Genomic DNA, 24527 nt, shown 5'->3' with positions numbered 1-24527 from the left:
GGATTAGTAAATGGTAATTAGGGAACTTCCCTGCTCATGGAAATTACCTCATAGAAAACAACTTCTCCATCTGCTCTGGAATCTGCCATCACCAGGCCAGAGAGCAGGTTTTGGCACTGAAAGGCTTTTCTTGGTCTCTGATGTTTGTGAGCTATCTCCGTGCCTTGTTCTCCACCCTGTCTTGCACCCTAAACCTACATTCAAATCCCTTCTTTACCTAGCTGCACTTGACCATGGCCTGGGCCTTCCTTAGGTCCTTAGTGGCTTCCACTGTACTCCAGATTGGTCCACAGACCCCACTGAACCACAGGCGCCCTGAAGCCAGGCCTCCATCTTCTCCAGACACTGTGCTCCAGGCATCACAGAACGCACCACACTGGCTCGACCCCAAGCCTGATGCAGAGTGGGCACTCAGTATTATGCAATGAATTGTCAGGGATGTCATAGGAGGCATTGTTTCTCAGGACTCTACCAGTGCCCCATCTCTGTCCTTCGCTTCCAGGTCCTACCGGAATCACCCACACACGTTCTCTCCCATGTTCTCCCTGGTTTCCTCCAATCTCACTTCCACTCCTTCCTGAAAATCACGGCTATGCTCTTGGCCCTTATTCCCTGCACCCCACTAACCCCCCACAAACACATGCTCCTGAGAACACCGTATCTCCCCCTAGAACAGGACCCCACAGTGATGCTGGCTCAGGATTCACAGTTACACAGACTTGAGAGAAAGCCATGGCTCCACCACGTCACAGTTGTGACCTTACAATAATGTACTATAGACCAGACTCCATTCTAAGCTTTTCATACTTATGGTTTTGAGAAGAGTAAATAAGATCATGTTTATAAAGTCCTTAGTGTGCTGTCTGGCCTAAAAACACATGCAACACATGGTTGCTGTTATTACAACAGGCATCATCTCAGTTAATCCTTGAACTCGCACAATGAGGAAAGGATTACTATTCTCTCCATCTAGAGATGATGAAACTGAGGCTTAGACTAGTTCAGCTACACGGCAAGTCATACAGTTAAAGTGTGACATTGAGGTCAAACACACCATATACATTCTTCCTAACTGCTATGCTAGTCTGCCTCTAGGTATAAGCCTATCAAATTATTCACCTTCTGAGGTGGTCAGGAGAATTCACCAATGACACCCTGAAAAGTGCCTGTCACATAGTAAGTACTCAATAAATGCTAGTCCCCTTCCTCCCCTGAGAGCACCGAGGTATACCTAGCACACAGAAAGTACTTATTAAGTGTCTGCTGGATGGAGAGAAGAATGGACAGATGCGCAAGGTACGTGACCTCCCTAAGCTTTATGCTTCCTGTCAATAACATGGGGAGGTTAACATGCTGTCTTCATAGCATCATGCTAAGAATTCTGCAAGAAGAAATCCAAAAAGCGATTGCCATAAAATAGATGCTCACCTTGGGTGAGCCCTTTTATCTCACTTGAGCTATTTCCTCGGTTGACATGATGACAGTAATAATCCCCTTTCAGTGTTGTCTAGAGGAAATAGGGATGTCATAGGAGGCATTGCTTCTCAGGGTGTTGTCTAGAGGAAACAAACAGATAGTCGAGATAAGTTCTTTGTAAATTACAAAACACTGAGCACTCAGTGATGCTGCCTTTACTGTAGCCTCAGGAAGTCCCGGCATTCCTGGAACAGAAGCCCAAAGGTCAGGCTGTGGGCAAAGGGCAGAGAAACAAGGTAGTGGGGGTGAACTGCATAAGTGCAAAGAAAGGAGGGCAAGCAGAGCTGTGAGTGTGAATCTCAAACATCCGCTGGGAATTCCAGGATCCATTCATTCGCCTTTTAAAGTAAACACACACATCGCTCAATACCCAGTGTTCCTTACAGTCCTCAACAGACCACACACTGCCTGGCTGCAGCAGTACAGTGGCTGCCAAGAGATCTTCTTCCAGCCTGGTCTCTTTAACGAGGCCCAGCAGCTGGCAGCAGCAACTAGCTTGGGTTGTGAAATGTGTGGGGTGGGGTGTACATGCCATTCCCTCAACCCCTTTGCATTCTGAAAAGGCAGAAGTCCAGAAGCAAACTGTGGACTGAGGAAGCCTCTCCTGTGGGGAGAAGGAGGAAGCCTTCCAGAACTCTTAAATGATCCAAATCTGTTGGCCATAAAGAAACACAAAAGTGGCTTCTGTTTGTTACTGAAATGATAAAGCCAAAGAGAAGCTCTACAGAACCAACAGCACTTACCCCAAGCATTTATTGAGCCCAAAGAAAGAAGAAAAATGAATTAGATATTCGTTTTATGTGTATGGTCTTTCTTAGCCATCGAAATAGTCCTGGGAGGAAAGAATCATTATCTACTTTTATTGATGAAGAAACAATCTCACTGAGGTTAGGTGACATGCCAAAGTCAGACCACTAGGAAATAACAGAGCTGCGGTTTCACATTTGTTCTGCGGCAAACACCATTTATTTGCTTTTCACCACTCTGAATATTGCATGTGAAGCCCTATCTGGTGCACCTTAGCAGATGATGAAATAAAATGGCCTTGGAATAAAACATTCTAGGTTGGCTTTATCCCTCTGTAAGTATAATCAGGGAAGCAAGAGGAAAAGTCAAGGAGGCAAATGTCTGTTTATTTGTTCCAGGAGGGAAATTATGAGTCCTAAAACACTCAGGCCTTTGCAATTGTGCAATTTATGAGGGAGAGAAATGGATATGTCTTCCTGTGTACAAACATACTAGAGAGTGACTATGGAACATGAGAAAAAGGCTAAATAGGTCATTAGTTTAAATACACTCTGGAATTTTTCTTGGGGAAATGCCAGCAAGAGAACCTCAAAGACCATCTTGCTTCAGGTTCAATCATCTACTGTGTATGTTCCACTGTTTATGAGGTTCCTGATATGTGCCAGGCTCTGTACTTGATCTAAAGGTTCAGATCCCAAATCCTCCATTTACTCTTTGATCATTGGCTTACAAATGCTATAAAAAGGTGAGATGCTCCTTTGAGAGTAGCTGGACTATTACATGAAGAACACACATAAACACCCAGCACAGGACCTGGCACCAGCCAGCACTCCACTAGACAGTAGTCTCCTCCTTTCTTTCATCCTTCTTTTTTATATGAAGTATTAGAGTCATTTCAAAAATGCCTATAGTAATCAGTTATGGTTAGTTTGAGTCAGGGATCACCAATCAACATATCAAAAAAATAAAATTGAAAAGAAAAGAAAATCAAATGAGAGTAAAAATTCTCTGACTTATAGGAAATAAGGGGCAAAATGCCCCAGCTTGCTTTGGTCTAAGAAATGCTGGTGGTGGTAGGCATGTATGCCCATGAACATATGCAGTTGCCTTTTCTGGCTCTGACTCAGCCAAAGCTCGCAACTTTCAACACACATTTCTGGAGCAATGACTATGCTCCAAGCAGAGCAGGATGAAAACCTGCAGAGGCCCCAGTTCTAAAAGAAATGTTTCAGTTACCTACCTCTAATATTAAAAATAATTTTTTGTTGTTGTTAATTTAAACAAAAACTCAAAGTTTGCATGTACTCTCGAATAAAAAGGTCTCTTTCTTAGTTTTTCTGGATTGCAAAACTCTGGCTAAAGTCACTGAAGCTGAACCTTACTCCTTCTTCTGCTTTTTTTTTCTGCCTATCTTTCTGATGCCCAAGCATCAGCATATTTTTCCAATTGGATAAAGCCAACCTAGAATGTTTTATTCCAAGGCCATTTTATTTCATCATCTGCTAAGGTGCACAAGATAGGGCTTTACATGCAACTGTCTGAGGCACTAGGAATATAGTGGTGAGCAAGATAGGCCAGGTACGTGCTTGCATACAGCTTGAATTCTACTAAGAGAGAAAAGTAATAAACATACAAATAAGTAATATCACAAATATCACTTCAGGGAGTGATAATGCTCAGGAAGGGAAATAAAATTGGATCCTGGTTCTTAGCCAGTGGTTTGAGAAGACATTTAAGGGGGAATAAATCACATTCTTTTGGGATGCTCTTCAATGCTGTGCCTAAACAAATTTGGAAGTCGATGTTGCAGGGACCAGCATCCTTTAGGAGCCACTGTTTCCTATATTCCCTGGAGTAACCCAAAAGCAATGGAAATGAGTCAAGGTAGGAGGACAGTAAGATTTTATTAGCCTGTTGTTTTCAGCAACCATCTGGAAAGTAGGCACTTAGCCAGCTCAAATGCATAAACCTTTCCCCAAATTAGCTACTATTTCTTCTTGTCAAATCTCTTCATTTATTTCTGCTTCCCGAGGCAATAATCTTCTTCCAATGATAGAATCATTATTAAGAGAAGTAGCAATGGAAGGCTTTAGATGTTGTTCTTGGAAAAAGAGTCTTGGGGACTCTGAGAATGTTGTGTTCTTCAACACCTGCCAGCTGGCACTATTGCAGCCTCCAGATGTTTAGTGGCATTCTGAGGCCACTAAAATCCATACATATCCTTTCATAATCGGAAATAAAAGGTGTGCCCAAGTCATAGAAACCCAGCAGAGCAAATAGGGAAAGATACTGAAACTCCCAAATACATGTTGATGACAAAGGGACTGTGAGCCAAAAGGAGCACTCTAAACTCTTAGCTGAGTGTCTTCTTCACCAAAAATAAGCAGAATGGTTAAGATTTCTCAGCAGAATGAGTAAAGCAGAGAAGGCCAACCAGGGAAGGTACCATTCTCTACACAAGGGGATGTAACCAAACGCCCCCTTCCCTATTTTCTTTGAGAACCCCGCCTTCAGCTTTCTGCCTTACCAAAGGACCAATTCTTCATCAGCTCTGCCACTGGCATGGCAAGTAAGGAAACAGGATACTTTGTTAAGTAAGTTCATTTCTAGGCTCCTTCTCCTCCTTCCAAACCCATCAAAGTTATCGATGCTGGACAAATAGTCACATTAATTGGGTTTAGCTTTTCAAAGACCACTGTACTCATGACCCTATGCTAAATGTATGTAATATAGTTATCTGGCAGCAGAAATCTTTGCAATTTCCCAACTGCTCCCACACTCGATTGGGCCTCCTTACTCTTGCACAAGTTGTTAGCCTTTTCTGAAAAATGGCCATTACCTTTAATCACCTGGCTAATATCTACGGGACTTGTAAAACTCAGTTCAGAAGTAATTTCTCCTGATGCCCCCACCTCTGGGATGGGGATGTTAAATTAGGACTTTGAATGCCAAGATAAATGTCTCAATAAAGTGACACTTTAGAAAAAGAGATGGATTAGAGAAAAGGAGAGAATGGATGCAGAAGAGATCTCTTAGGAGATTCTTGGAGGATCCAGGAGAGCAGCATGCTGAGACCTAGAGTGGTGGCACAAAAGACAAAAACTGCAAAATAGAAATGACAGTTTAGGTTTATGAAAGAAGAAAAGCAAATTTAAGCCTGGTAACTGAGGGGAAGCAGTAGTGGCACCATTAACAGAATTAGGAAGCAGAGAAAAGGGAACTGGAGAGACTATGAAGTCAGTTCATCAATCAAAGACAAGATCTTTGCCCTCAAGAGAGCTTAGGTTAGGTTAGGTAATGTGGCTTGGATGTAAAAAGAGCCTGACTGTGTGGGTTCTAACAAAATCACTGTTATCACAGAACTGTTCGTAGACCTAGACTTGGAAATGGCACAACCACATCCACATGGCCACACATATGCACATAGAGACATCTGTGCACACACCACCACATCACAGACACGTGTATATACACAGATACAGAACCACTCTTTCCTACGGATGGAGCTGTCTTCTCTTAAAGTCACACAGACACACAATTGCTCATTCACAAGCACACTCACACACACATATATGGGTTTTAAGATGTAAAACTGATCAAGTGTCCATGGTGACGGCGAGGATCACTGTGGGGACTGAGCAGTTATGAGAACCAAATCAAAGGACTCAGTTGAGTCAAAATCATTTCAGAGAAGGTTATTTGGAAATATTGTAAAGTGTAAAATGGTGATTTTATTCCTAAGCTAAGAGCTTAGTGTTACTCCTGAGCTTTCTATTCAGGCATGTATATCATGGTTCCTTCAGTTTCCATACATTCTCTGTACTGACTCACATATTCTGAGTTAATCTTCATCTCAAACCTGGGAGTTATCTAGGGCTACAGATGTTATTATTCCTATTTAATAAACAAGGACACCAAAGTTCAGAGGAGAAAAGTGTCTTGCTCAAGATCATATTGTTAATAAATGGTGGAATGGATTCAAGTCCAGGTCTGACTCCCTCCAAAGCTGTTATTTTTTTCATTCCCATGTGTATCTGAAATGGCTCACAAACTAGGATTGCAATGAAGAAAAACTCATCATGTATTGCAAGGAAACAAGGAAGGATTGTAGAGGATGATGAGAAGGAGAATATAGTCATTACTTCTTTTTTATATCATTTTCTAAACAATAGTTCCAATTTTTAAACTGTGGTGAAAAAAAGAAAATAAAGCAAGGGCCACTGTTTGTTCAAATAATAGAAGCAATGACAAGATGTTGGAGTGCCCTAGAATGGAACAGGAAAAGCTCTCAGGACAGAAACTTAAAGCTGAGCTTCAGAGACAAGCATAACAGAGGAAAAGGTCACCAGGGTTCTGCAGGAGGAAAGGGGAGAGCTTGGTGCAGGATTCCCATCAACCAACAAATATTTTCATTCGCATTTCCCTCATTCCAGAGTACCCAGGCTAGGTAGCAGCAGCATCTGAATTATATCCATACTGCGGGCAGCTGTGTGGGTGTTGGGGTCAAAAGATGGTCTAAACCATATCTTTCTTTCCCAATAGACTCCAAAAGGACAGGAGTTTGGACCTTCACATCAGCGAGCTTGTAAGTATGTTCTTATTTGATGCCTTTTTTATGGGGAACAAGAATATATCTAGTAGTTCTGGTACGTAGGCAGTTCAGAGGAATGCAAACCCAGAGGAGAAGTGAGGGGCCTGCTTAGCTGCTAAGAAGGTAAAATGGTGCCACGGCCAAGTGCATGGCCTGTGGAATTGATGACCTTTGGGAAAATAATTTCCTGGGTCTCTGTCTCAGTTTACTCACCTAGAAAAATGGTTATAACAGTAACTGCCTCCCAGGGGTCGTTTAGATTAAATTAGTTAATTCCTATAAAGGTATTAGAACAATGCCTAGCAAATCAAAAGTATGCAATGATTTTTCCTTTTTATCATCAACATCATCTTTATCTCTGCAGTTAGAACACACTCATCCAATATAATCATCTCTAAGAGCCAAAGGGAAATTCTGAGGATTTCTGGAGAACTGATAGAGAAACAGAGAACCAGAAAGGAAAAGGGACCTATCAAGGTCATATAGCTATAAAGTAGTTTCTACCCCGTTTGTCCAGGTCATCTAGCTGCCTCAGTGGGTATAGTTAAAGGACCAATGAGATGGCAAAAGGCCAGTTAGTTCCCACAGGAGGAAAGCAAAGGCAAGATGAGCTTTACTGAGCACTGACCATATGCCAGGATACATCCTAAGCACTCTCCATCCATGGTAGGAATTGATGCGCCCATCTTAGAAATAACAAAAGAAGAGTCTCAGGTTAGATAACCTGTCCAAAGTCATGGGGCCAAGATTTATTCAATGCCTCAAATGTTATCTTCACTCCAGTCACCCTCTTACTCATAGAAAGCTTTTTCTCCTTCATTACAGACGTACCTCCTGGCGCTGGTGGTGATAAGCCAAGGGCACATCTGACAGGTAATTCTCCTTAGAGTGTTTTCCAGGAGACCATGGGTCATGGGCCTGAGTTTTCTTTCAGCATGTTTGCCAAAACTTACTCTAGTAGCTTCAAACTGGAAACCACACCCTTTGATAAGAAACTCCTCTCCTCAGTTAAGGGTTTTCAGATATCTTCCTTCTTTGAGGGATCCAAACGCCCAGGTTTCTTGGGTATTTTCTTTCAGATTCTGTCAGCCGCCTACCTTTCACTACTGTTTCTCTCTTTCATTATACACTCAGTCACTCAGAAATGGCTTTCTTTAGACTCTGAGATTCACGTAATTCAAAATCTGATCAAAAATGAACAATCCCAAGTTGCCAATTTATAGAGTCCATCCGTATCCTACTCAAAATGAAGTTATTGGACATTTACATTCAGGCAGGTATTTCCAAAGAATTTCCACTGACATGAAGAAATTGAGAGCAATCTCATAATATCACCAATTGGCCAGCTCCCCAAATCTAGTGTTGAAATTTTGTCATCTCATATCTGGAGTTGTACATACCTCTAAGACTCCCGAAGGATGAGCAAAACAATGCAGAAAGATGTTAAAACCCCATTGGAAAACTAGAGTTAAAAAAGCAAGCATACTCTCCTGAACTATAAGAAAATTTGCAACCCACAGGGAGATATCCTTGGACAAGACATTTGTCTTAACATTTAATCCAGAGGAAGCTGTTTGTGGGGAGTTTTGCGTGAGAATTAGGACCAGAGATATGTCAAGTCACCATCACTTACCACTTGCCTATAAGAATAGGAGAGACTGATTTTCTATTAAATGGGAGGAGTAGAAATTGATAAGGGAATACAGGTTCTATTGAACTCCTAATATGTACCAGACACTGTGGTAGACATTTTACATCTATGGTTCATTTAATCTGCATATAAGCCAAATGACATGAGGAAACTGAGACTTGGGCAGCTAAATTCACTTGTTCCAAGTCACATGACTAAGAAGAGTGAGATCTGAGCTTGACTCTCAGAACTACACTGTTTCCATCACAACACACTTCCTACCCAAACTCCTACTTGCCGCTGTGTTGACACAGCTTATTGCAAGCCAATTAAACAGAACTTGCTTTATCTAGAGACTAAATGACTTTTGCTTTTGTATCATGTGGGAAGAGTTTTTCTTTTTTCATCTACTGCATCACCAATAAAGAAGAAGTAGAGACTATCATGGGTGACTAATAAAAATGCCTTTCACAGATTTTACAAAGAAGCAACAGAGCTCTCCAGAGGCCACTTAGTACAGGGGCTAGAGAAGACCACACACATTCTGAACATGTGTTGTAGTTGCAAAAGAAACAATAATCCAGTTGGCAATGGGAAAGATGATTTAGAAAAATCCAGGAACCAGGTTTCTGGTCAACCACCAGGTGTAACTAAGTGCTTCTTGAAACATAACCTGTCCCCAAACTATGACCGATAGGACACAATGGTATTACTATGGATTTCAAAAGCAGTTGCAGAATTAAAAAAGTGTTTTCATTTTTCCTAAAAATTATTAGTTTTATTGCAGATTATCTTATTTAAAATAATGGTTTGATTCTATTCATTTTCGTGCTATAGACATTCTTCATGAAAGCATGCATTCACGTGTTCTATAAAATGTATATGTGTAAATAATGAAAACATAAGAAAATATAAATATATATAAAATAAATTAGGCTTTTTTTTAATCTGTCAAAATGAAAGATGCTAATTTAATTGAGGAAAGAAAATAAATATGTATTAAGTAATGCTGTATCCGGCTATCATGATAAAAATATCCATGTCTTTTTCATTAACATGATCTTCAGAACAGTACTGTGAGGGAGATTTATTTCCAGTTCACAGACAGAAAATTGAGACAAAGAGGAGAAGCTGATTAATAACCTAACATGTTGTAGAGTCAGAATTGGAACAGGGCCTTAGTTGCTGAGAGCCCTGTCCCTGTTACTCCACGAGTCAATTACATTGGCTTATATTTAGTCCCTGTCAATGTGGAAGAAAGATTTCAAAAATGTTCTGGATCTCTGGTTCCAATATTTACCCTGCACGTTGATTTTTTATTAATTACTGCCTGGGTTTCATGGGGTCTTGGACCACGATGTTAAAAGGGAGTGACAAGAAACACCTGACTCTCTATGAAATGCCCTCTCTTTGTAGCACAGCATGTCTGAAGCAAAAAGCCTAGTAAAAGTGAATGTAGTTTAGATAATATTCCTAATAAATAGGGATTTTATACATACCATGTCTTCTAATCCTTTCCACAGATATTATTATCTCCTTTTTAAAAAAAAAAAAAAAAGAGGAGGGAACGTCAAATAAAAAACAAATCCTGACAGAGTAAGGTGAGAGTTTATGCAAAAGGATTATTGCAGGATGGGGAAGAGGTGTAGGGAAGGGACTATTGCAGAATGGAGAGGTCAATTTCAATAGGGAGAGCCCCTAATCATAAAGTCTGCAAATGTCTCAAGAGTTAGGCTAAAAGGATTTTTCTTTTATAGAGAGGAGTACACGAAGCTAGAAAGAACCAAGTGTAGGGATGCAGGGAGAAAGGTTGTCATGATAGGAGCAGAGGATATTTTAGAGGCCAGCCTATTATTGGGAGAGACTATACTGGCTCAGGCTGAGGGTGGGCCAAAGTTTGGGAGTCCTGGAGGAAGGAGAGAAGCTTCATCAGTTTGGTTAATGAGCATTTTGTTTTTGATGAATTAGTAAGGATAAAAGAGTTTGGTTAATCATCTATGAGGCAAAGAATGGGAAAGTGGAGGGTTTGATGTCTGGACTTGTCCTAGGTAAACAAGGGGGGAAGGGGTGGGATTCCCCAATCTTATCTAAGTCATTTGGGGAAGAGTACTTTTTGATAGTAAGCCGTTTTACAAAACGGAAGAGTGAGGAGATTTCTTAACTTTCATTGTTTTCCAGGATCACAGGGATCAGGTAAAATTTTTAATTGTCAAGTAAGAAAACTCAGGCTCAGAGTGGCAAAGTAAGTTGCCTCAGGTCACCAGCCTAAGATGTTACTCTCTGAATAATTATCCACACACACATCCACACTCGTTCCTCCTCCAACAGCTTGTTAGCTATGGGTTTTAGTTCATCACTTTACTCTTTAAAAATGATATGAGACACTCTTTGCAAAGTCCTCAGGTTCTAACACAAACAAAATAAATCTCTCTCTTGTCTTTGCAGTTGTGAGACAAACTCCCACACAGCCTTTAAAAAATCAATTTCCAGCTCTGCACTGGGAACATGAACTTGGCTTGGCCTTCACTAAGAACCGAATGAACTACACCAATAAATTCCTTGTGATCCCAGAGTCGGGAGACTACTTCGTTTACTCCCAGGTCACATTCCGAGGCACCACATCTAAGTGTGGTGAGATCAGCCAAGGGCACAGACTGAACAGACCAGACGTCATCATCGTAGTCATCACCAAGGTAACGGACAGCTACCCTGACCCCACCCAGCTCCTAATGGGGACCAAGACAGTGTGTGAAAGAGGTAGCAACTGGTTCCAACCCATCTACCTAGGGGCCATGTTCTCCTTGCAAGAAGGGGACAAGCTGATGGTAAACGTCAGTGACATCTCTTTGGTGGATTACACAAAAGAAGACAAGACCTTCTTCGGAGCCTTCTTGCTATAGGGGCAAGGCAGACATCATTGTGTGAAGGTCCTTTCCTCCTAGTACCTACTTTTCCTCATTTATATATAATTATAGCCGGGGTTTTCTTGGAGCATTCCAGAGAGAGAGTGGTTTAGCTATGAAATTTAGGGCCCAAGAGTTCATACTTTAAATGCATTACTGATGAGAATACTAACTGGAAAAAGGCAGAAGAAAGCAGACATACTATTGTAGTTGCTTAGAAGTGATGAGTTTCTAAACTTTTAAACACTGGTCACCAAATGAAAGGATGAGATCTACTCAAAACATATCCACACCTTTCTACTACACCAGTGGGCCCAGTTGTCGTTCGATTCAATTATGAAGCATTTTCTTCAGTGCAAAAGTCTTGAATAAAATCCAAAGCCACAGAAAACAGTGTAAACCTTTTAGAGGAGAAATCTCTGATCGGTTTCCCCAAACACGGACTTTAATGCCTTGCCTAAAAAAAAAAAAAATTTAAAGCTGGTATTTTCATGAATGCTCTCCAAAAAAAAAAGCTAGTTTTCATGCTATCTATGGCAAATGATAAAAACTACCTTACACTTTATTATGTAGACAAGAGTCAAAACAAGTAAGTATGAGTCCCACAGGCATATCAAAACTACAATAGCATTCACCAGTTTTCTTGAGCACTTACCTTCTGGGCACAACCGTAACCTAGAAGACACCATGAAGAATAAGGCAGACTCTAGTCAAAATTTACATTAACATCACCAGATGGCTCCTGGTCAAATATGTCTTAACGTACACCAAGGACTAACTTCGAGTCCTAAAAATAAATTTCTTCTGACAGTGTTACGTAGGGTTTCTGGAACGCTCCTGACTGTGTCAGATATCCATCTGGTTGGGTCACTTGAGAAGACTGAAGACAGATTTCTAGCTAACTAGACCAACTGTTCAACACCCTTGATTGATGCCAGGAGACAATGGACTTATTCTCTAAGGGAAAAAAAAAAACCAATCACCAAGTGGAAAAGTTAACCTAAATGTACTTTGAGGTTTTATTTACAACTTTATATGCAGAATGTTATATGGATATTTTTCTCTTAATGTAGTCCACAGGATTTAAATGTAGGATTAGCTAATCAGTTCAGCTGAGGCTGCTTCCCTAGAGGGAGAGGCTGGACATTGAGAAGTTCCCTCCTGTGCTTCAATCCTCTAACCTGTATGATTTTCCTGTATTAATATGTCAAGGATGAAAAGAGCATTTCTGCTCTCTTAGCCTCTGTTGACTTGTCTGTAAAGCAGGAATCCACTAATTTGTTTCCCAGGATCAAATGCGTTCATGGGCATAAAACATATTAACTTTGAGCATTCTGTGAAGTCTGCAAGCATGTCAGTGTGACATGCGGAGTGACCTTCAGCACCCTAGGAGACCTCACAGATGGGTCTGAAAGCAGACTTGGCACTGAAATCATTCTTCCCCTTGTATCCTGGAGGATATAGAGACCAGAGGTGTGTGATGGGGCTCTTGAGCACAGTGATTGGTGTAGCGGTATGTGATCAGTATTTGTTGTTAGAATTAAATAAAAATTTCCAGTTGCTCAGTTTGGAGAGTAAGCCTCTAAAGCCTTCAGCTTCTCCAAACAGGAAGCACAGCGCTCAGTGGGAGCACAGAGGAGGGTGTGGTCTCCTCCACCTGGTTCAGAAGAGTCTGCATGAAGGAAGTGAAGCCTGAGCCAGTTCTGAAAGAGGGTGGGCGGGCAAGAGACAGCCTCAGAAAAGGGCATCTCAGTTGGAGGAAATACCCTTTACTTAAAGCAGAAAGGAAAGGTTTCTCAGTAACTACAAAACCAGCTTGAGAAGAGAGTGTTTTCTCCACGGACTGACCAACTCCTAGAAGAATATTTTTTGGTAGATCAGCAATGTTTTATCAGTGACCCTCGACTGGCTCCATGATCATAACTAATGACTCATTAAGAAAATAAAATGCTCTTTCTGCATCTGCATGAGAGCACCAAGCAAGTTGGGATACAGGAAAGGATTTGCATAGTAGAGGCCAGAGTGGCCTGCCCATCTTCTCCACTAAAAGGATTTTTGTGCCAAGTGTCTACCAACTGTTCCATAGACGATCTGGTGGATTTGGAAGTTTATTCAAGAAACTGGTATTTCCTACTATCCTAAAACACTGGAAGCATTGGAAAATCCTCTCACATATTTATTTTGCTCCTGTCATAAGCTTGTTTATTGAAGAATGTATTGTGCTCAAGTTTTCACTGCTGAATTTGTTAAATTCTCTATAACACATCTTTTACTGTTTGGAAAGGCCCAGTCAAACATTCCTAGTAGGACTCAAGTCAGAACTTCTGATTCCTAGGTATTATCTCCATGGCAAATATTCATGCTCTAGTTCTTAAAATGAAGTGGAAGAATGCTTTTTAAGAACATGTGGTAGACTTCTAAAAAGGAGTAAAGGGAATGAATTCAAAGGTTTGCAAGGGAAGCAAAAGCATGCTTTAGAAAATAGTAAATTTAGGGGAAAATGCTTTACTGGTTCAATGTCTCTCAAAAGGCCAAATTCAAATCAATTCCACAAATATTTACTGAGTACCTACTCAACCTGGGGACACAAAGATAAATTATTTTAGTCTCAGATGTGTTTATTCTAACTGCTCAGCACCTCCATTGTCTGCAGATTCTTTAATTTACTTTAGTTATGTTAGCTAATTAATTAGCTAACTTTAGGCACATGGATATTTTCTCACTATGAAAATGGGTGCCATTTGATGAGGGATGATCATTAACAAAATGGTTTATTCTAAGTGACTTTTTAAAAAGCTACCCAAGGATAGTTTTTTTATAAATAAAAGAGGAGAAAATAAAGATACTGTTTCTATAGTGGAATCCATTATTAAGCCAAATGTGGACACAGGTTATTATCTGCTGGACTCAAGTTTGGCCAGCAATACTCTTGAAAATAATATTAGAACTTTATGGATGACCCAGAGGTGCACTGAAGAGCCTGTGTCTCTTGGTAAATACAGGAACCATAATGAAAATACATGTCACTAGTATTTTGACCCTAGTATGGTTTAGACCTACTTGATAGAACAGAATTGCTTAACCTACTATAATTTCTAAATTTTTAAATTAAGGTTCAATACAATATGAAAGGGTATGCTGAAAAATATCTGGTTCGGTTCAATAGCAGGGCACGTCAGAGCCCTTGGCTCCATTTCAATCTAAGCAATGTCAACCTAGAGGAAATTCCACCTCGGTGTTCGTCAATAACCTCTCTGGGTTATAAAAGTTCAGCTAGCTCACTGTGCATGAGGCATGGTCATTGCCAACATTCTCTCACAAGGTATTTTCCAAGTCCTTTCTCAATCGTATTTCCATGATTATGACATTAGGGATTAATCCTTCAGGACAGGGTGGTTTACATTCTGCACCTTGCAAAACATGTGCAGAAGTCTCTTGCCTCAAGATTTCTTGCTCTCTTAGGGCCCAGAACCCTGGAAGTGTTTTGTCGTTTTTAGCCAATTTTTTTTTAAGTGTGTATCACTATCCTGGCTATTAACAGCTATTGCATCATATTGGCAGCTGGGCCTGATGAGAATTCAGTGGACTGTTAACTCCTGAATTCTTTTGCTCCGGTGGTGAGAGAGTATGGGTTAGGACACTCACATCTGTGCCCTGCCCCACTCCAACCATATTTACAATTTCCCAAGCTCTGAGACATATTTGCTCCTATCCCTTTCATCACCTCATTTTAAGAAGAATATACCATACCAGCTCAGATGAAAGTTACTTGCTCAGGGCCACACAAAGAGTTAATGGCAGATCTAGAGCTAGGATACCATCTTCCTGAATTATAATGCTAGGCTCATCCGATTACCCTCTGCTCTTAGCAAATAGTATTCATTTTAATAACTGGATGAGAAATTGGAAGAAGACATGAGAAGTTTTATCAAATGCCTATGGGATGATGTAGAAGGGGAGAGGAGACTTATTCCATGTCTCCCTGGAGGAAGGAGCTAGGGCTAATGAGTTGCAGTTAAAGGGTCACCATTTCTGGGTTGATACTCAAAGAAACTTTCCACCCCAAAATAGAATGTCCTCAGTGATTTCTCAGTCCCTGGAGATATTCTAGCAAAGGGCTTATCTCAAGGGTTTTATAGAAGACATTCCTTCATTGAAGTATGAAGGATTGAGCCAAAGGATATCTGGGGTCTTTTCCAAATCTGTGATTATGTCATTTTTTACTTAACTTCTGTGTGTTCTATTTGATCGTTAAGAACCTGGGAGGCCTTGTCAAGAGTTCAGTGGCTTCCGAGCTAGGAGTGAATGCCATTTCCCACTTGTTCAGAGAATGTCCAACACAAAGTAACTCTGAGATCTTGGCCAATAGAGAATGTCATGGAATTTTAGAGTGAAAGGGATCTGTAGAGTTTATCTCTCCAAGTTACATCATTTAAGGATGAAGAAACCCAAGTTCAGAAAGATGACACAAATGGCCCAATACCAGACAGTAACTAGTAGTAGTGTTGAGACTAAAATTCATATCTCCTGACTCCTAGCCCATCAGTCTTTCTATTTCATTCATGAATCAGTTATTTTTGAGCATCTGTCACCTGACAGAACTTATCTAGAGGTTGGAGAGCCAAAACAAGAGGGAACACAACAGGCAAGCCGCACTCTCCTGGTGCATATACTCGCGAGGAAGGAGACACACAGTTTCAAGTAAATAAAGTAGCTGAATTTAATCAAATGATTTTATTCTTAAAGTCATTAAAATATGTAACTTTCCCCTCTTTTGTTTCAGGGGTGTAGAGATTGAACAAATGTAGGTGTTTATGTGGTTTTAGTGATAAGCCCCATATGCTTTCATTGATTTTATGTTTTATGTTAAAACGTCATAATCCCAAGGTAAATTGCATATTGTATGTTGTTGGATATGTACTTCACTGGTACACAGCTCATGTCTTCAGGCACTACTGTGTCAGTTCCAATCTCTGTGAATGAAATGTTGTATGTATTAATGTATTTAATAGATGTAATTTAATAAATTTGCATAGAAAGCCATGGAATTTTAAAAATTTGGTCAATCTTTTGTTAATCTGTTAATTTAAGGTCTCTGAATAACCTCTTGGGGTTTTAAAAATGCATCTAGTTCTTTGTGTACTTCAGTGCCAAATGGCAGCCAGTTTTCACAGGTTATAATAAATCTTATAACAAATTGACTGAGAAAACCCATAGATTGTGCCACTGGTCAAATGAGGAGGGAAAGGGAGAGAAGAAGGGAATCTACTGAGTTCCTTTTATGAAATTGGAGACTCTGGTTAAGTGGCCTAAACTCATATCCAGAGAGGCCAGAGAGAGCCAAGTTAGTATATGTTGGAGCCAGACTTGGACCCACATCTGACACTGCACCCTGCTGCCTCTCACGAAAACAGCAACCAGCAGGAATCAAAAGGGTTCAATCCATCCATCTCTCTCCATTTTCCAGAATAGTAGCTGGAGTCACTATTGTTGTTCAGCCAATATTAGATTGAACCTTCTTGAGTTACATTTCTGTGGGTCAAAAATGGTCAAGTAGAATGTCAATTGTTTCCATCTAACAGTTGTTAAGTAAAATCAGACATAGATTAAGAGAGAAGAGGGTAAGGCTCTCCTCCAAAACACCAGTCTCAAAAATTCCCCCTCCCAATGGGTAATCTGCAAATATATTTATGTCTTTCCAAAATCATTTCCTACATTTAGCTTGCACTCACTCCTAGGGGTGATAAAAACAAACATTTTTTTATACTTATGGAGAGAAATGAATTATTTACCCTAAATTTATTAAAAGCCAAATATATACAAAACTCACAATGCTGGTTCTCTAGATGAAAACTACTGTTCATCTAATCTAGCTCACTAAAGACAACTTTTCAATCAATTCTCAGAAAGACTCTCCCATTCCTAGGAACTCTGAAGCAGGAAGATAAAACTAACCGTTACTCCTGATATTTGCCCAGTTGTCCATAGTGAACATCCAGTGTCCAATCAGAGATGCCCTGGGGCAGTGTCTATTCTGATTTGTTAGACATGATTCTGACTGGCTGATGCTTATGGCATACTGGTTGTTAGATATTTTGAATACCAACCCTGTTTATATTGCTCTCACTCACACACACAAACACACCAAAATAATAATAACCATCATCATCATCATCATCATCATCATCATCAAGAATGATAATGCTCCAGGATGGAACAGTAGAAAACACAGTGGACCTAGAGTCAGCAGACCTGTGTTTCAGGTCCAGGTCGGCCAGCTGGCAAATTCTGAGCCCTTAGGCCAACCACTTTCTGTTTATAGATCTCAAATTCCTCCTCTGAGAATCAGGAGCAGAGGTGGATGAAGTGAGCTAAAGTCCCTTGCATCTGCAGTTTAGAAATAGGTCTTCACAATTCTATGTTTGGCTTTCAAATGAGCTTCCCTCTTTCAGGTATAGGAAAGGGGGAGAGAAGAGAGTTTCTCCAAGAAAAAGCAAAATTCCCCCGTCTACCTCATGCTGCAAAGCTCTCCAACTGGCACATGGGGACTTTTCACCCCATCAGTATAGGAAGTAGAAAGGTAACTGGAATCAAGATGTAAACTCCAAGGTTGGTGAATGCTGTTCCCCTTTGACTGTTCTCTTCTTTCCCGCTCTGCTTAACTGGCCCTGTGACTTTCACAGGTCTTGGCAGCCCACTCACCATTCCATGTATCCAGGGTGGCATCCTCATAGGCTAATGTTGGGTTTTCACACCAAAGCTTACAGTAGGCATTTCTTGTCTTTCTATGTGACGTCAAGCTTTGAGCTCAACTCTTCATATAGTTCATCTTATTCCAAAATGTTATGAGATTGGCATTGTCATCTCATTATACAGATGAGGGAAATGAGGTTTAAGAGATTAAGTCCACTTGCCCATAATTACTCAGCTAAGCCAGATTCAAACCCAGACAGGATAAAAGTGCCCACCTCTCAGAGTTTACTGTTAGAAGTAAATAACATTTACTGGGCTAACATTTATTGGGCACTTAGAGCACTACGTACTTCACCTGCAATATCTCATTTAATCCTCAGAGCCTGATTTCCTAGCTCCAAGTTAGTAGAACACATCTTTGCTCAGAGAGGTTGGCGTTCCCAGGAATGGCCCTCCAAATCCTCAAAAGGTGACCACGTCTTTCATTTAGTGCAGTAACCATCAATGGAACAGCCACACTAACTCAAGTAGGGATCCAAGGATTCCCTCCTTTCCTGAATGCCAGGTCCCACTTGCTGTCCCATCCCTGGGACCTGTAATGCCGGCACTGGCACTGTGCAGCCTTAACCAAGCTGAGTGCCCTAACTCCGCCACACTCAGCCCTCACACCATCCCCAGCTCCCTACCACAGGATCATTTGGGTCTTTTCTCTACTGGCCCCAGGGTCCTCTGCAATGTCATCACCCATGCGAGGTGGCCTCTAGAGCCCCATTTTGCCTTTGTCTCTAGTCTCTATTCTGCTTTTTTCAATCACAGGAAGACGTGAGCACCTACCCTGCGTTAAGCACAATACTATGCACTTTGCAAACACTATTTACTATCAGCATCACAAAAACCAGGACTGTACATACTACTACCATAATGGCTATTTTGCAGATGAGGAATCTGAAGCTCAGTGAGGTACAGTGATTTGCCCAGAGCCACAGAGCTAAAGTGTTAAATCTAGACTTGGACCCATCAGTCAGTCAAATTCCAATCTCTTGTTCACTGTCCTGTTCTGATTCTCCACTTTGCCCATATCTCTGTCTCTTTCTCATTGTGTACTCTTGGGTAAGTTGCCTGACTTCTTTGGGCCTCAAAGAGGACCTCTGAGATCACTTCCAGCCCTAAGACTCTATGAGCCCAGCTAAGCAATGCCAGAATTGTCGTCATCCCTATATTACAGATGAGTAAGTTCAGGTCTTGCTTTTTAAGGGGACCTCCTACCCAGAGCCTTCTCCTCTCCGGGCTATGCATTCATCCCAGGGGCCCTGATGCACTATCATCAAGGCCTTTCCCAGGGGGCCTTACCTGGTGCCTCCCCCAAGCAAACCTGCTTGACTAGCTCTATGTTTATCTCATGTTTTTCAGGACAATAATTCTCAATTTTGACTACACATTGGCGGAAGTAAGGGATGGAGACAAATTTAAAAACCTGATTCCCAGGTCATACCCCAGATTAATTAAGTCAGAATCTCCAATCATGGAAGATGAGCAACTGTACTTTTTTTTAAACTGCCAGGTAGGTCGAAAGTGCAGCCAGAGTTCAGAACCAGAATTTCTGAAACACTGGCATATGAAGCAAAGAGCAAAGCATTGAAGCTGGACAGCTCTGTTACGTTCTCCGCTCAGCTACACTCCATCTGTGAGACCTCTCACAGCTGAGTTAGTCTAGCTGAGCATCGCCTTCCTCATCTGTGAAATGGGAATGATAGTGGTACATGCCTTATGGTGTTCTTGTGAGGATAAAATGAAATAATACCCATGACAGTGCATGGCCCCAGGTCAGTACTCAATAAATGGCAGTTGTCATTCTGTCAGAAAGTGAACTAGAAATTCCGTTTCCTGTATTTCTTTTCTGTTCCATTTAAGAAAGCAAAACCAAATTATGGAAATCATAAATCACAACAAAATGGGGTAGAGTAAATGATGGGCTGGGGACTTGATTATTTGCTCGTTCAACTGATATTTGATAAGCACCCTCAATATATCAGGCTCCTCCTGGGTTGAGTGAGTAAAATAAACATGGTTTGGCTTCACCAAGTTTCTGCACTATCGACTTGAAATTGTGAGGGGTACAATAATGTAATTAATAAAAACACATTGTGATAAGTAATCTCAAGGAAACAAACAGGATGTGAAGACAGAGAACAAAGGGTACTCCTATTTTACATGAGTGATTCAGTGTGTTTGATTTCATTAACATTTGGACTTGTGACTCCACAACACAATTACTGATAGCAAGTGTGATTCATTCAGCAGGTATTGCTAATTATTAGAACCTTCAAGGGCAAAGAATTAGATGACTGAGTACTGGCCAGCTGCCAGCTGCCCACGAACCAAAAGCAAATGAATTGCACCTTGGACTCCTCTGACATGACTGGTGACAACCACCCCGCCAATCCCTAGAACCCCACTCCAAACTTTCCAGTGGGAAACATTTCTCCTGCAGCCACTGCATAGGGATCCAGAATCTTTCTTGGCACTTCCTGTTAATTTCCAGCAATGACACCCAGTTGCATTTTTCTTCCCTCTGTACCAGGGAATTAGCCCAGTTTTCATCCTTCTACTAGAAAACACAATCTGACACCATAAGAAAAAATTACTAGTCTGTATCTATTCTCCCAAGAGTTCCATGGGGAGGAGAATAGGGTCTGGATGACAATATCCATTTTGTAGAGAAGTAAACTGAGACTCAGAGAAGAAACCATCATGCCTAAAGATTTATAAGACTAAAAAGAGCCATGTCCAACTGACCCCAGTACTGTGTTCTCGGTCCCAGAGGATACAGTTCATGGGTTAAATGATTAGAGATGCCCCACTCTTGGAGTACACATGGCAAAAGTAAATCCCAAATGCTTGTGGATTTGACGCAAGCAGGAGCAGAGTAGTAAGGGCCCGATGCACTGGGACATTCTCATGTCTCCAGGGCATCCTCCCTGTTCATATATTCATGGGCACTATCACATGAGAGGCATTATCATCTTCCACCAAGTGTCCAGAGGCAGAACCAAGGGCCATCTTAGATAGGTACTCTCCATTACCCAGACATTTAATCACTCACTAACATTGACCCCATCTTTTCTTTTTTATTATAATGGCTCCCTCACTGGGCTCCTTACTCCAAGAGAAGTTAACTCTAATCCATCCACTGCACAGCAGCCACGTGGTCTTGCTATAAAAAAAACTGGGCCATACAGCTCTGCTTCAAAATGCTCTAATAGCTTCCTATCTCCTTCAAGGGGAAATCCAAGCTCCGGAACTTGGCATCTGAGTCTCTCTGCTTCAGCTGGAATCCCCTCCCACTATGTGATAATGAATGTTTAACAATCAGCTCTCCAAAATAAAACTCTGATTTACACCATTTGCCAGTATCCGTGGTGCAAATATTTCCACTGTGAACAGTTTGAAGCAGCCAATGTGTTGCCACTGAATGGGAAGTTGAGAGGTGTACAGTAGCACATCATTATATAATATTTCCACCACACGAGTGCAATAAAAATAAATAATCGCAAGAGGATTGATATTAGTAAAATGGAATTAATAAGGTGTATTTATCACCTTTGTTTTAATATAATTTATTTAAATATGTTTACATAATTTAATTTTTAATCATGGCTATGTTTAATGATCGGCTCACAAAATTCTTGAAAAGTTAACATTCAGCTCTAACAAGCTGGTACACACTGGCTTCGGCGCCACTGGCTAAGGCACTGCTGTTTCACATTTCTTGGCCTACTTTTCACTCTGGGGAGGATGCCTGAGCTCCCTCCTACTTCATGGTGAACTCTTACTTTTTCATCACTTCTTCTGTGGAGCCTTCCTTGAATGACACGTGCAGGAGCTCCCATGACACCACCACCCCCTTCGCCCATCTCAGGTTCATTATCTGCTTGTCTGTCTTCCCTCCATTAGATGATGCCTTATTCACTCTTGGGAACTAGCTTCCAGTGGATGCTAATACATGTTTGTGGAGCAAACTATTAAACATAATTTCAAATGTAGAGTCTCCTTCTAACTTCTGTCTTCCAATTTCTAATTGAAGATTATTTTTGTTAATTATTTCTGATTGAAAATTAATATTATAGGATTTATCCAACCCTACTTATCTCCAAGAATCCTGCCCAGAGCCAAAACAGGCTTTAAGTGGGGGCTGGAAGCAGGCTGAGAAAAGTGAAAGGGGAAGGTTCCAACAAAAATCTGCAAAACAGATTTTTAACATTTACGTTTTTGTAGAAATATAAGTTCAGATGCCACCCACAACATGCCCACTCCAAATCAACCGTCACTAGCAAGAGGAAACAATAGGAAAGGAGAGGAAGTCAGAAAGAAAGGTAGGTTGACCAACCAGGCAGCTAATTCCAGAGCTTGTCTTAGGATTGATCCAGAACTAACTGGAAGAGAGGACCTCAGAGCACCTGCCACAGAACAGGCTCAGGTGGCCACTTTTCATTCACTCAATTTTTATTCAATTCTCACAATAATTTTATCAATCAGGAATTGTTCCTCCATTTTAAAGCTGAATAAACAGAGGCTTGAAGAGGTATTGTGTCTCTTCCAAGTCTCAAAGGTAATGAGCTGGGAGCCAAGATTTGAACTGAGGTCTGGCTGATTGCAAAAACCATATTCTTCTACAGCTTTTTGTAAGTCAATCATAGCTCAATAAAGTGGTCTTTTTTTTTCTTTCTTTTTTTTTTTTTTTTTTGAAGTACTTTTAAACACTGTAACAAAATATACTGCTCCTTTTTACCCTGGGGGAAAAAGAAGGAAGAAATAAAAGAAGGAAGGCAGGAAGGAAGATAGGAAGAAAGGAAGGAAGAGAAAGGAAGTGAAGGGAAAAGAAGAAAAGAAAAGAGAAGAAATATTTACCCTTGTTAACTTATTTAACCTTACCTAGAAGATGGGTATTACTAATTTCCATTTTATAAATAAAGAAACAGACTTAGAGAGCTTAAGAAAATTGGCCATTAATGCACATCTCATAAGCAATAGAATTCAGTTTTCAGAGACCTTCTTCCTTCCATGGTTCACATTTCTGAACTGACTCAATTTTCTAACCCTACTTCCTACTGTAGCCACTCCTAGGGAATGGCATTAACAGAAATTAATATCTTAGCATCAACTTAAAAGAATGTAAGCCTATAAACAGTTGCTCCAGAAAGACCAAGCTAATCATTAGGAGTATTCAAGAAGACTGGAAGGTAGATCCTGATTTCATCAGACAGCAATGTCCCATTGCTTTGGTAAATGAAGAAGGAAGCCAAGAGAGTACTGAAAAACACTGGACATTTCCCTGTGCTTCCCCAATAGTCCCCCAAAGTGAATCCCAAAAGGTTAAATGTGGTTTCATTGCAAGTGTAGGTGTCAATTTCATAAAGGAGGGAAGAGGAAGTCATTTACGGAGAACTTAAGCCTTCTTTCTACAAAGGTATGTTGCAGGAACTCTGGTACCCAGTTCAAGACCACAGAGAGAAGAAAATTGAGCTCCATGAATTATAGCATAGAAAAGCCCAGACAGAGACCAGAGACGTAGGATCTATGCATTGCTCTACCATGTGACCTTAGCCAGGTCACACAACAAAATTATTGTAGACTTATTCAACTAACATCAGCATCTATTTCTAAGCACTAATCTAAGCTCTGAAGAAAAAAAAAACAAAGATAAAGAAGACATTGGGACTTCCAGTTCTAACCATACAGAGTAATGGCTTAGGGACTTCACTTCTTGTCATAACAGCTATAAAACTGGACAAAATATATATAAAACAACTGCTTCAGGGCATTAGGCAACAGACAACCTAGGGCCATGATCTTGGAGAGAATGGAAACATATGAGATGCCTTCCACATTCACCTCACAACAATCTTAGCTTTCTGTCTGTGCAATTTCCAAACAGTGGCCCAGAAAAGTGGAGCCCAAAGAGAAAGCAGCAGTCTTAGAAGATAGAGGAAACAGATATCAGGTTTTGGGACTTCTGAGGCAGCTAGAATTTGTAGGATAGAGTACAGGAATGAAGGATACTGTGCAGAGAAGTAGAAAAAAATCTTCATTCAGGTCCATTTGGGTGAATATTAAATCGTGAAAATGTAGTAGCATCACAGAAAACAGCTACAGGGGGCCCAGGAGCTGAATGGAGATTACGGAGGTCACACACTACTGGAATAAGATGGCATTCTAATGATCCCGAAAGGAGACAGATGACTATAAGCCTGGGTATTCAGTTGAGACCCTAGAAAGACCATGTTAAGGAATAAGCTAAACATTGGTAGACATTAGTTTCATCCTAAGAAGTCCCTAGAACAAGTCTTAACAGGATCAAGACTTACAGAAGAAAAAAAAAATCGACACCTTTTAAAGAAAGACAACAAAAATCCTGGCTCTCAACAGCATACCACCCACAATATCCAGCATACAATAAAAAATTACCAGGCATGGAAAAAAAAAAAAA

At 40.7% G+C, this 24527-nt stretch overlaps 1 protein-coding gene across 3 annotated transcripts in view; it reads left to right on the top strand.

Annotated features, from left to right (window-relative positions):
* TNFSF15 (TNF superfamily member 15) overlaps positions 1–12919 on the top strand; it is a 19116-nt gene extending 6197 nt beyond the window's left edge. For 2 of the 3 annotated variants that reach the window (XM_011360959.2, XM_023531094.1), the window contains exons 3-5: positions 6766–6808; positions 7640–7687; positions 10890–12919. In XM_011360959.2, coding sequence (XP_011359261.1) covers positions 6766–6808; positions 7640–7687; positions 10890–11344 — 546 coding nt within the window. In that variant the 3' untranslated portion in view covers positions 11345–12919. The remainder of the gene's footprint in view (positions 1–6765; positions 6809–7639; positions 7688–10889) is intronic. The other variant, XM_023531095.1, reaches the window with a different exon arrangement.
* Positions 12920–24527: the final 11608 nt, after the last annotated feature.

This window comes from Pteropus vampyrus, unplaced genomic scaffold (assembly GCF_000151845.1).
Source record: "Pteropus vampyrus isolate Shadow unplaced genomic scaffold, Pvam_2.0 Scaffold61, whole genome shotgun sequence".
Lineage (NCBI taxonomy): Eukaryota > Metazoa > Chordata > Mammalia > Chiroptera > Pteropodidae > Pteropus > Pteropus vampyrus.
Note: the sequence above shows the minus strand (reverse complement) of the source record. Positions and strands in the feature narration are given on the sequence as shown.